The 12546-nt window shown below is 36.2% G+C and overlaps 1 protein-coding gene across 1 annotated transcript in view; it reads left to right on the top strand.

Moving 5' to 3' along the window:
* si:dkey-112m2.1 (transmembrane protein 132C) overlaps positions 1-12546 on the top strand; it is a 144422-nt gene that overhangs the window by 113960 nt on the left and 17916 nt on the right. The window contains exon 6 of the mRNA XM_017410450.3: positions 11635-11778. Within this exon, the coding sequence (XP_017265939.1) occupies positions 11635-11778 (144 nt within the window). The remainder of the gene's footprint in view (positions 1-11634; positions 11779-12546) is intronic.

Here is a 12546-nt window from a genome sequence, read left to right as displayed (position 1 = left end):
GAATTTTACTACCACTGACTTTGTCCTTCACTTTACTGTGTAACAAGCTTAAACAGAAATTTCCTAAATCAATACATTTAATAGCCTCAAAAATCTCAATTGATTAGAAGCAAAAAGTGAATAACACCTTGTCACTGCTAAACTATTTCTCTTACTATTTGAAGGGCCTGTAATTGACTGTGATATTATGAACTCTCTTGTAAATGCCAGCCCATCAAGACAAACACAGAACATTGTTTGTCTAAATTCGTTTTTGATTGCTCAGATTTTAAAGCAAGAATGAGAGAAATCTGCAGTACTAAACGTACTGAACACAACCTGGAACCAGACACATTGATGGGATGTGAAACAGTGAAAGCTCTTCATTCTCCAGCTTTAAAGACCAGCCAGCAGAGAGTGTGCCACTTTGCTGCATCCTCCCATGAATTTTTGATCTTTCTCCTGCCACGCTGTGCCTCTCTGTTCTCTCATTAGATGAGACAGCCAGTGTGGCCCCCATAGCTCTTTACAGTACATCCCAAATGCAATCATTAGCATTTTATTCATAGCTTCTGAAAACTAATTCTATTTAAAACTCAATAACATTAGCCTTGTGCTCAGTGTCTCACAATATTATAATCAAGGACAATTTACACAAAGCTCTGAGTGAACTTTTATTTATTTTTTTGATCATCTGCTTATTTTATGTAGGTCAAACTTTATTTGCTATATTTTGACTTCATACAAGTGTTTGATAGATGGTGGCACGATGAGACAATGAGGATTTCAAATTCATAAAAAAGTGTGACCTTTAAAATATTTATTAAATAAGTCCAAATGAAAACTGGTCCTCATATGTATAATTTCCATATGATGTTAGATGTCTTTACTTGACTTGCTTTTCATTGTTTTACCCTAGTTATTTAACATGGATGTGTTGCAGCTCAGTATATGCATGCATAGCTTATCGGGTATTCAGTGGATCTTTCAAGCTTTGCAAACATCAGTTTCACACACAGTGTTGGAATGCAAATAAAAAGTTATGTTTTTGCTTTCACAAGATTTGTAACACACACCTAGTAAAAACTTTTTATCTTGCTGCTCCAACCACGGAGCATATCTCTGGAGTCTCAGCACACTAATTCACATAAAGAGACACAATAGGTCATAGCTTTGCAAAGCCTTTTTCACATGCTGCTTCTCCCTGAAGTTCTACCCCCACATTTTCTTCAGCTGAGCAGAAAACTCAAAAACCACTGCACATTCTCGTTGTCTGACTTAGACCACTTAAAAAGGTGGGTATGCAACCACTATGCCAGGGCACACCATGTAAATATAAATTTCCATCACTTGGCCAAAGACTGAACAAAAAGGTTTTGCTGCAGGATTGCTGAAGAAGAAAATCCTTCGTGTGATGTATCACAAGAACTGACTGAGCTTTGTGTGGACGTTCACCCCGTCCCACCGTTCTGTATCAGCCCTGAACATTCAGAAGCTCAAATGAGAAAGGGGTTCCCAAAGCAAAACCTGTCCACAACCTTCATCTGATGCTTTTTGCCTCTGAACATAATGCTACCTGGCAAAATAGGATACTTGTTTCTATTAAAGATGACTTCAGTAGATCCGTAAGGCAAACCAGTTTCAAATGGATAAGTGGATCATGCATCCCAAATCCACCAATAGATATTATTTACTTCTTTGTAACCTTCTTTGAAATTTGTATGTTCCTCCTAGATCTAGAGAGGAGATTTGCAGAGTAGACACTCTCCATGAGAGGACAATGCTGCAGAAAAAGCTGAGCTGCCTGCACCACCAACTTTTATGTGACGTATGAGGAGCTCCCTAAGGGTGCAGAGCACTGCCAATAGTGGTTGGACTCTTGATTTACAAGAAAGGTAGAAGCAGAATCAATTGGTGCACCACAAACGAAAACTGAAACAATGTTAGTGAGTGTTGTAAGGGAGAGTCTGTGTGGCAGTGGGAACAGGCAACAAGCAGAAAAAAGAGGCATCGTTAAGACCTCTAGTTCCTGGAATGCATCGTTAGATTGTCCTCCTCTAGAGTGTGGCATCAACCATAGCAGTCAAGAGTAAAAACCATTTGCCCGAGTGGAGAATCTCTCCATGGACTTTTCCAGCACATTGAGTTTGAGCATTGCTTTTTCTCCCTCCATCTTTCTTAAACAGAATCACTTGTTCATACCATCCTTTAGGTAGTAACTCTCTGGGCTGCAACTGTTGGCCACTAGTTGGCAAACAGCAAGGACAGAGTCTCCAAAATGTCTTAAAACATCTTCTCAGTTTTCTCGTGTGAGTCACAGACGCTCACAATCTTGTCGCTTGAATTTTGAATGTCTTCATGAAATTTGTGCAGCAACATTTTCATTAAAAATTGTCCCAGGGTACAAAGTGAGCTGAGGCAGGTATAATAATAGGTGGAGGTAGGTAATGAAATAATGTGTATAGTGTAAAATACAGTTTTGCAAGCGGTGCACATAAAAATAGGCTTTGATTTTCAAAATTACTGCTCACTGATTGCTTGGTCAGTTAGTGAGACTGCAACTAAAAATGTGCTTATTTTCTTGCATTTTTAAGCCACCAACTAGTCTCCAAAAGTTGCAGCCCAGTGGGATACTACCTTTAGATGCATCTAAAGAAGCTCTGACTGGGGAAACTTTCATTCCTCCTGTCTACTATGGACAGTGGCAGTTACTTCAGTAAGCTGGCTGAATGTTGCCTGCTGCTGTTGTTACAACAGCTGCTCAGGGAATCAACTCTGGGTGCTACCTGTAGCACTTCATCTACTGCTACAGCGCTCCTCGTGGCCTCAAACACAGCAGTGTTAAACACAGAGTGGTGGTGCAAATAAGAACTTGTGTTTTTTCTTGTTTTAACAAGATTTCTGACACATTCAGCACTCTTGGCTCTATTCATTGCTGCTCTTGGCTTGTGGTGTGTGCCTGTTCCTTCAACACACTGATGTAGATAAAAACAGAAAATGTGATTACCAACAGGACAAAGTCCTGTCAATCTTTCTCACCCACTGCAAATCTCTGAACCACTGCCATCACCACAAAAGAAAAAGACAAATATTTGACAAGGATCTGCCTTGAAAGATAAATGAATGATGGTACTGCCGTTTCTAGTTGTTAATAATACATTAATGAATATAATTTTTAAGTAATTGTTTAGTAACCTCAACCTAATGTGTACTTTTTCTGAAATTTATGACTGATATGTGAAATGTTCATTAGTCTTTAAAGTCTATAATAATAATATACTAATTAGCAGAGGTGGATAATTTTTTGTTTGTTTCAAGAGGGCTAAGTTGACTTTGTTAAAGAAATCAAACACCCACACAATAAATTGGAGGGAAAAAAAATCTATCAGCTATCTCTTCTTATTTGTAGATACCTTTATAGTATTGTAAGAATGCTAATTCAAAAAATGTTTCTTAGATCATCTCTTGTGTGGCATTTCAAACATACTGTGTAAAAATGCTGCATTTATTTATTTATTTTTCTTTCTCTTTGTGGTGCACGTGTCTTTACTCTGAATCTTCCAGCACAAACAAGAAATTACTAAACCTAGCAAATAAAAGTTGAAGTCTATCTTAGTTCAAATCCATAATGCCCATGAATTGTGACATAAAAACCTAAAGAACAACAACAACGAAGAGTCTGAGATAATAATGAATCCTTTAAAATCTAATTAAGTTTGCGTCTGCGTTGCATCCCATTAAATTCATCTAATTAATCACAGTGTTACATTCACAGTGACACTGTGTAAAACAGCTGATCACTGTCAGCACATTCTTTTACTGGACAGAATTTTTATCAGTTAAAATCTTCAGTCTTTGTCCTGAAGCTGAGCTCTGTGAAGTCACTAAACATTGTGTGTTCCTTTACTTCTCTCATGTTGCATCTTTTGGGCCATTAAACCTATTAAAAGTTGTGTGCTCTGCTTATGTTTTACAGAAACATAAGCAGAGCTGCTGATGTCCTGTTTGTTCCTCACTGGCAGCCCACAGTGTGATGTGGCTACATGTGTGTGTATCTGAATACAAAGTGGGTCATTGGTATTCAGTCATTTTGGGGTATGCGTTTTATTTTAAAGTGTGAACTCTCTCAATCAAAGCTGTACAGTTGAATCAGCCAAGACCGATGTCAGTGGCACGTCTGAACAGGACCTAAGAGTCTGCCTTCATGTCCTGACTGGTATGAGTTGTTTCAGTAACAAAAAGGCTACATGTTAGTCAGTCATGTTTTAATAATTAACAGGTATATATTTTCGTTTATCAAATGGTTTATTGTATCAGTTAGAATTTGCATGCATTAAACTGAAAAAAGCTGCTTTTCTTCTTCTAAAAAACAATGCTTAAACTTCCTTTTGCTGCAAAGAAGTTGCTCTGAGGCTGTTTTGGAGTCATGCCATCCTGAGTGTGTGTAACTGTGAGGGTAAAGCAGTAAAGAAAAAGAAAAAAAAAAATTCCTAAATGAAAACTGGCACACAGTATGCATATTGTCCAAACAGCAGACACAGACAAACGTTATGTTACTTTTGCCACCCAACCTGTCTTTCTCATCTTTTTCAGAGCAAAAAGTATACCATTAATGTATGTCAGGCTCTTCTGAAGCTGACCGTCCATTCTGCCACTTGTTTGTTTGTGTTTTTCATTGGCTTTCCTGCCCTCACCCTTCCCTGTGAATCTGGCTTGGGTCTTTCATTTGGCCAGCTAGGGGCCAGGGGCCAGGGGCCAGGTCAGTTGAGCTCTCTGGTTTATTCTAATAAAAACAGCCTGCAGGAACAGAAAGGTCCACAGAACATGGACAGGCTTTACCAGAGACAGGCAATTTATCACTGTGGACTATGGCTTTTTTTTTTTCTTTTTATTGTTAGAGTGAGAAAGTATGAGGCAGGAAACAAAACAAGAGGCTTAATATTTAATCCCACTAAATGTATTTAGAGCTCAGACTACACAATAACAAATTCTAATAGATTTGCCAGTCAAAGAAGCTATAAATCAATATCTAATTAATGAGGAGAGTATAAATCACTGCAGGCTCTTATTTAATCAATAGTGGTATTTCCTATAGTGATTATGGCAGAATGCCCCCAACTGTAAACTTGCTAATACTGCAACTATAACTGACATTCCAAATTAGGTAAATCAATAAAGACACATAGGTTTAGTATTTGACTAATTTCAGAAAACATCAGGTAACGTGAACTTTTTCTATATTCAAATTGCCATGCAATGCACCAATAAAGGAAAAAAAAGTGCCTGCGTGTTTTGTCTCCTTGAGTTATAACTTTTTCAAAAACTCGGAAATTTGGAAAGTTTTGGAATTTAAATTGACTCACACCTTTTTCACTTGTTGGGAGAAAAAAAATACATGCATTTCTTCTTTTTACTTGCTCAGTCACACCCATTATCATTTTAGTTATCAGCAACTTGCTCCAGCCCATTTCTGACTCCAGCATCCAAATGCCAAATTTCTTAGCTGCTGTGCTTTATTCACAGCACATAATCATAAAAGGATTACTTTGTTTGAACACTGCTTTCTCCTGCTGTTGTATCACTCTTTCTCAAAGAGTGTTGAGGGAAAAAAATCAAATCCTAGCTGTTGATCCTCCTGCACTTGTTTTCAAATTTCTTTATTCCATTTTGTTTTTGTTTATACTATATTTTGCCTCTAAGGAGACAGGTTTTCCTGTTTGTTTAAAAAAGTCTTAATCAGTAGTTCTCCATGGGTTCTGAAGTCTTTCAAAATTTTTTTTTTTATTTTGGACTTTGGCTGCTTTTTCATGCGGTCACTGTTCATCCCATGTCACTGACCATAACAGCAGTTTGAGCTTAAACAATAAGAAAACTGAACAAGCGACGGGCAAAAGAAGTAGTGTCTGGTCTAAAACTATAGCAAATGAGCAGTATCTGAAAGCCATATCTTTAAGAAATTATTTTAAAAATCCTGCAAAGACTTGACTCAGAACAGGAGAGATGTATCATCCTTCATGCTGTTGTAGATACTCAGTCAACCGGGACATGTCAAATCCAAAAAAAGAAAAAAAAACATTATGCTGCAGTCGCCCTAAAAATCCTATAGTCACAAGTGTGTTTCACAGTTCAGGTTAAGTAAGCTTGTAGTCAAGCTCAGCTGGTTAGTGAACAGTTGTGTCTGTGGTATTTCTGTGAATTAAAGGCATATTTTCAGCCACTGAATAATAAATTGCTAGCCAGGGTTAAGCAGAGTTCAGGGCACAGATTTAGGCTGGGCAAATCTCAGACATTTCCCTTTCCTCCTCCCCTCACGTCTTTAAATAAATGTACAGGATTAATCATGACTTATCTTGCCACTCCCTTGACACACTGTGTGTGCAGAGAGTAGCCTAGCTCTGCAGGATAATTCACAGGCATAATGCAGATATGTGATTTTATTAAGTGCTGTACACTGCTTCATTCTCAATATCCACAGTGTATACAATATTATCTTTCATTCGCAACAAACCATAATTTTTCTTTGACCTTTTTCAAGGGTGCATTCAGGATGATGCTAGAGCAACTTTATAGAAGATTCTTTTGGAAAAAAGTGGTGTCTTACATAAATATATGCTTATCTCAAATAAGAAATTTATACCAAAAACAACAACCAAGTGTCTCATCAAAATCTATACCACTGGTCTATGGCAAAAAAAAATATTAGCCTCAAAACAGTAGCTGTACAACTGAAATCAAAGTGGCAATGTGTGTGTGTGTGTGTGTGTGTGTACTTTGAAGACAAGACTCATCTTGCAAATCAGAAAAATTAAAAAGGAAATGTCTTAAGCTAACAAAAAGAAACAACTAAAAATGCTGAAGAGAATCATAAAATGTTCTAAAGTAACAAAATGAATGTGATGAAAGTGATGTTTATCTTAACTTATAGACACAGATTGTGCATTTTTGCCATGATACAATGAAATACTTTCACAATAATGTAATTCAGTGGGATATTTGTTTGTTTTTTAAAAGATGGAAGTGATCACTTTGGCAACCCAAAATGTAGCTTCTCACAAGCATTAAATGCTGTGACAGTTTGTCACAGTATGCCACGTTTTTCTCTAACATAACCAAGTGTCAGGGTGAAGAAGTATTTGAATAAAAGTAGTGTATTATTCCACCTTTGTAACATCATGTCATATTTGTCAACATTTCTCTCTCTTTAGAACTGTAATTAGTTATATATTTAAAAAACAATCTGTCTACACACAGGAGAAAAAAAGGTGTGCCATCGCTAATGTCTAAAATTAAACTAGATCTAAAAGTAATCTGAAAAAAACTGAAAGGGTAAAGATGTCATTAAAAGGAAAAATAGCCTATCAGTAATGACATTTTAGTTTTAAGGTGAGAAAAAGAAAGTTTAACAAAGATGTTTAAGGAGACCATGGAAACCGTAGTTGAAAGATGAGCTAAAAGCTGATATGAATTATAAATCCATTGCAGTTTTCCACATCTTTCTTTGTATTATTTAGGCAAATATTATAACTAATCTTCCTTTTTTGCTTTGACAAGAAGAATAAACCCCCAAATTAGGATGATTTAAACCCACTGTAGATCTTAACTGTTGTTCACAGTGGTGTTATTGTAAATGTAAGTGGCCACCACTTAAGTCTTAAAAACTAGGTGACAAATCCAAAAGCACTCTCACATAACCTCAGTGGCCACCAAGTCACCTGAACTAATGAATTTATTCCTCAGAGGCACGTAACAAGAGCAGATTTTGTCCTTCAGCCCACTCACATTCACATACAGTAACTGTTCTCTGAGCAGCACCTCTGTAGGTTGTTTGCTGCTGAACACACGATTCATCCTCAACCATATCAGCCCCCACACGCTCCACCCTTGTACCCAGCTGCACAGAAGCATAATGGCCTTTTATCGATTCTCCTGTCTCTCATCATCTTTTTTCTCCTTTTTTTTCGCCCTGCACTCTGCACTGCAATGAAAGGTGGTTAAGAAAAGCTGCTGCACAAGGAGGAGGGGTCATGCCTTTTTTCTAACCTGGGCATCAAGGGTGTTTGTGCTTGCATGTGTGTGTGCGTCAAAGTTAATTTGTTTGCATGTGGCTATAGATACGTGGGAGGGTTGTGTGGAATATGTATGTGCATTAGCTACTAATAAAGCCATTTGGAGACATGGATGTTGATCTGCTGCGGTCTTCAAATTGAATTCATGAATAAGACATGTTTTTTACTCATATTCAAAACCCCAGGAGAGAATTAAAAAGCCCGGGCTTGCCCAGTGAGAAGTAGCTGAATTACTTGGGAAAAACATACCTCGTTTTTGGCCTCATTTGTCCCTTGAGCTGTCTTGTGTAATTTCAGTAAATTTCAGTCAAGAGATTGTTTATTGTCACGACTTAAATGGGAACTGAGCTTCTTTTGAACCATAGTTCCAACTATAGCTCATTAAGGCTTCTTTGGATATTGTTGCTCCAGTCTTAATGGCTCATTAAGTAAAAACACTTTTCTTCAGAAAGAAAAGTAGGGAATATACAGAGCACCTGGTACAAGTGCTTTTTTATCAGCACCATACAATTATCATTGATGTTTTTCATTTAATGAGGAGGACGGATGGGTTTAGGAGAGTCTCAGATGGTGATAGCCGCCTTTAAAAAACACATTATGAATGTAGGACTGCACAATTTTAGAAAAACATGTGACTGTGATACCATTGCTGAAGCGATATCAAATGCAAAAAACTCACATTTCCTTCATTTCTCTATGTTTGTTCTGTCACTATGATGCATGTGATGTCATTTGTCCTGTTTTGGTAGAATCCACCAGTTTGTCAGCTGCACTTCTTTACTTTATAAAACAGACTGTGTTCCCCATATTGTAAGCCCCCCAAAATTTAGGCCTGTCGTACAAATAAATACCTGTAATAATGAACCATTAACACCTTTTAAAATATGTAAAAATTATTTGAATCATCTGCATCCAATTAACAAGGTTGTTTAAAAAGCACAAATTTGACATGAATGATTATTTTTCTTAGAAATTGTTCTGAAAAGCAGGAAATGAAAGAAACCTTTTTCGATTTTAAAAGACAAAATCAGTATTCCTATAATAGACAGAGTAAGTGTTAATAATACTGCTTGTGTCAGAGCAAAGCTTTGTTGACTGAGTTATTCATTTGGGAAATTTAGTTTTGTCTTCATTCTTTTTCTCATTGTTATTTTTATAATACCTTTACAAAATAATGAAAAATTATTTTGCTGCTTTTAATTTTAAAAAAAATGTGACGGGTGATGAACCAGCTTAAATATTTAGTCTTCATGTCTTTAAATAAACAGACAAAGGGACTTTTGATGCTTTTTCATGACAAGCCATGAAATTCCTTTATCTACAATAGAACTTTAAATCACTTTTTTTTATCTCAGAAGTAGCATGAAGGCAAAGAAACAACCCAAACAAAAAGGCAACCGTTGCAATGGACAAAGGGAAGTTTGAAGACTACTGTCCTTTGCCTTGGAAGGAGTTATGCCTCTTGGCAGTCATGTACTGAAGTTAATAATGTGCAGGATCCACTGTTATAAGAAATATCCTGACAGCCAACACACTCAGAGCTCAAGGACTACCAGACATTGTCTTAATTGATCTCATTATCTTCTTCCTGCTCTTCTGTAAGGCCTTTCACTCTTAAGTGTATCTTGTGATATCTCTTAAATAACTGCAGTTTGGCAGAATAGAACATTGTCATCTTTTTCTGCTTATTATTTGAGAAAGTTCTGCAGATAAGCTTCAAAGAACTCTAATGAGCGTAGTTTTATTTTACTTTGTTTAAACCCGTCTATGAAACGGGGATCAGTTTTAAATCTGCATCTGTTTTCAGGAGCGGCCATATTGTATGGCAGTGGTTCAATTGATTAGCGGAGAGTTAATATATGGGTCACCCTCGTGAAAAATAGGTCTCGGGGTGAAGTGTCAGACGTTTTCAAACCTCCAAAAAGCCACATCTCTGTCACAAATCTGTGATTGCACAGACAAAACCATTTGAAATTTTTTTATTAAAAAAACCTGTTATTTCACAAACAAAATATGAGATACTTTTGAACCACATTACCTCAGTAAAAAATTTGGGCTTTTACTTATTTTGATTGCGTACCAGACCTTTAGAGGAGACAGACCTTTATTTGAGGAAACATTTAGAAATTTCTAATTTTTATTGGTAGTACTGTAACTGGTCGTGTTTTTTTTCTATGCCTCAAAACAAAATGTAGAACTGTGCACATCGACGCACAACCTTTCCCACCTGCTTGTGTCTTTGTATGCGATTCAAGCAGAAGCCCATTCACTTCTATTGGAGTTACCATAATCTTAGCTTCACTTTTTCCCCTCTGACATTTGCTTTGAGTTCTTTAAAAACGTTGAATGTTTGTGGTGGATTAGAGAGAAGCCAGTATGTGCCAGAATGCTGAATAAACAAAGTAGTGAGGAGGATAACAAACTACTACCTTGACATTTCCAACATATGCGAAAACATTGACAACTGTTTACATAAAGCTTCCTCTAATCACTTAGGACTTTTTGTGCTCTATCATAGTAAATCAAGTTATTCTCCTTTTAGCAGGCCCAAAATGTGCATGCATACCAAATGTAACAGCTCTAAATACATGTATAAAGTAGTATAAAGGATGCTAAACTTAAACAGCATTGCAAAATAAACTCTAAAAACATTTACGTTTAGCACTACAACCTGTTAAAAACAGCATGAATATTACAACAAACTGAATAAAAAAACTTGTAAAAATGTCATTTTTATTTGTTGACATGAATATCATAATATTTAATTTAATACTGTGTGTCTCAGAAACTTTATTAGACTTAATGGCATTTTATTTTCTGTTTGTCCGTTGGTAAGACAAGCAGGTGAGCTGTCCACAACATGCATGACCTCTTTCACACTTTTTCCATTTGATCATTTACTGGAAAACATCTGTATTTACTTGCCACCATCAACCTATAAGTGAGGGTTAAACACTGTTTTGCTTCATACCATCTCTGTGAAAGTAAATATTACCACTCATAGCTACCTGTCATTTTCTGAGCAGGTTTCAAAGGGCACTTGGTGTGAAGGGTCTCAGAGGGAGACTATTGTCTATAATTTTGTAAGACGAGGCCTTCAAATAGCTGATACAGAAGGGTTGTCTTTTGAAGAAAATGCTCCTTCAACAAAGTGTCCAGTATTTATTCTGTGATTTTGATAATCAAAATTATATACTTGAATAAACTTTTGCTTTAAGGTCTACTAACGAACAGGGATTTTCTTTCCACTTTCTTTTCCACTTTCCACGTTTTTATGTTCCACAGTTTGAACCAGAATGAAATATAATATTCATAACTATGTTTTCTTTATATAATAAATACAAAAATACAAAATTCATAACTATGTTTTCTTTATAGTAGAAATGTGTGGGAAAAAGAAAAATCCTTTTCATTACTTTAGAATAAGTAGGTACAAAGTGTCTGCAGGTCATCGTGCTCCACAGCTTTGTTACAGTTTCCAATGCAGAAAAAAATGGTATTACATGTTTCTTTTATTTTCTACAGTAGTTTATTTGCCTCAAATCAGCTCATAAAAATGTGCCTAAAGTGTTTCTTTCTGTTTCTCCAGGACACTGAGATCCTCAACACGGCTGTCCTCACGGGCCGTACGGTTGCTGTCCCAGTGAAGGTGGTCACAGTCGGGACAGACGGATCAGTATCAGATGTCACAGAGTCTGTGGAGTGCAAGTCAACAGATGAACAAGTTATTAAGGTAAGTGAAGCACTTCCTGTTTTTTTTAGTTTTTTCTTTGTCATTTTTAAAAGTACCCATTTGTACTGACTTGTTAAACTGCATCTTTATGCACTTTGTCATTAGCACCTGATTGTAAAGATACATAATTTATATTTTTCTTCTTTTAGTTTATTCTACCAACATATTAAGGGTAACACAATATCTCCAGCAGATGAACAGTATCTAAAAGGCATGGCTTTCTGAAAGGGAAAAAAAACAGCTCAGAAATGACACAGGACCTCAGAGATGCATCATTTTTTCATGTAATCCATCTTCTGTAAGTCAGGTTTTCAATGTTTTCACTGCTCTTTGAGAATCACCTTGGTCTTGCCAAACACAGCTTTAGACCTTTCAAACTATGATGTCTTTCACAGTTTTTGTATATCCAGCTAAATAAACTGTTATACAGTAAATTATGTCTTTTGTGACAGACTGCCACAATCTTTGTGACTAAAGATATTTCTTTTTTTCTGGAATGATTTATAGTTCAGTTTTAAATAGTTTATAATGCAAACATTTGAAAAAAAAAAAACTGTTAAGTGCAAACATTGTACTGAAAGTGAGTAAAGAAGCAACTAATATTAAAAAAACACTGAAAGACCCGCAGAATGCCTCAAAAACTATAACACAAACCCATTTAAAGACATAAAAGTCACAAAACAAAAAAAAACCCTCACTCACAAATTTGGCAGTGTTTTATATATATATATATATATATATATATATATATATATATATATATATATA

Source organism: Kryptolebias marmoratus, linkage group LG14, assembly GCF_001649575.2.
Source record: "Kryptolebias marmoratus isolate JLee-2015 linkage group LG14, ASM164957v2, whole genome shotgun sequence".
Taxonomy (NCBI): Eukaryota; Metazoa; Chordata; class Actinopteri; order Cyprinodontiformes; family Rivulidae; genus Kryptolebias; species Kryptolebias marmoratus.
Note: the sequence above shows the minus strand (reverse complement) of the source record. Positions and strands in the feature narration are given on the sequence as shown.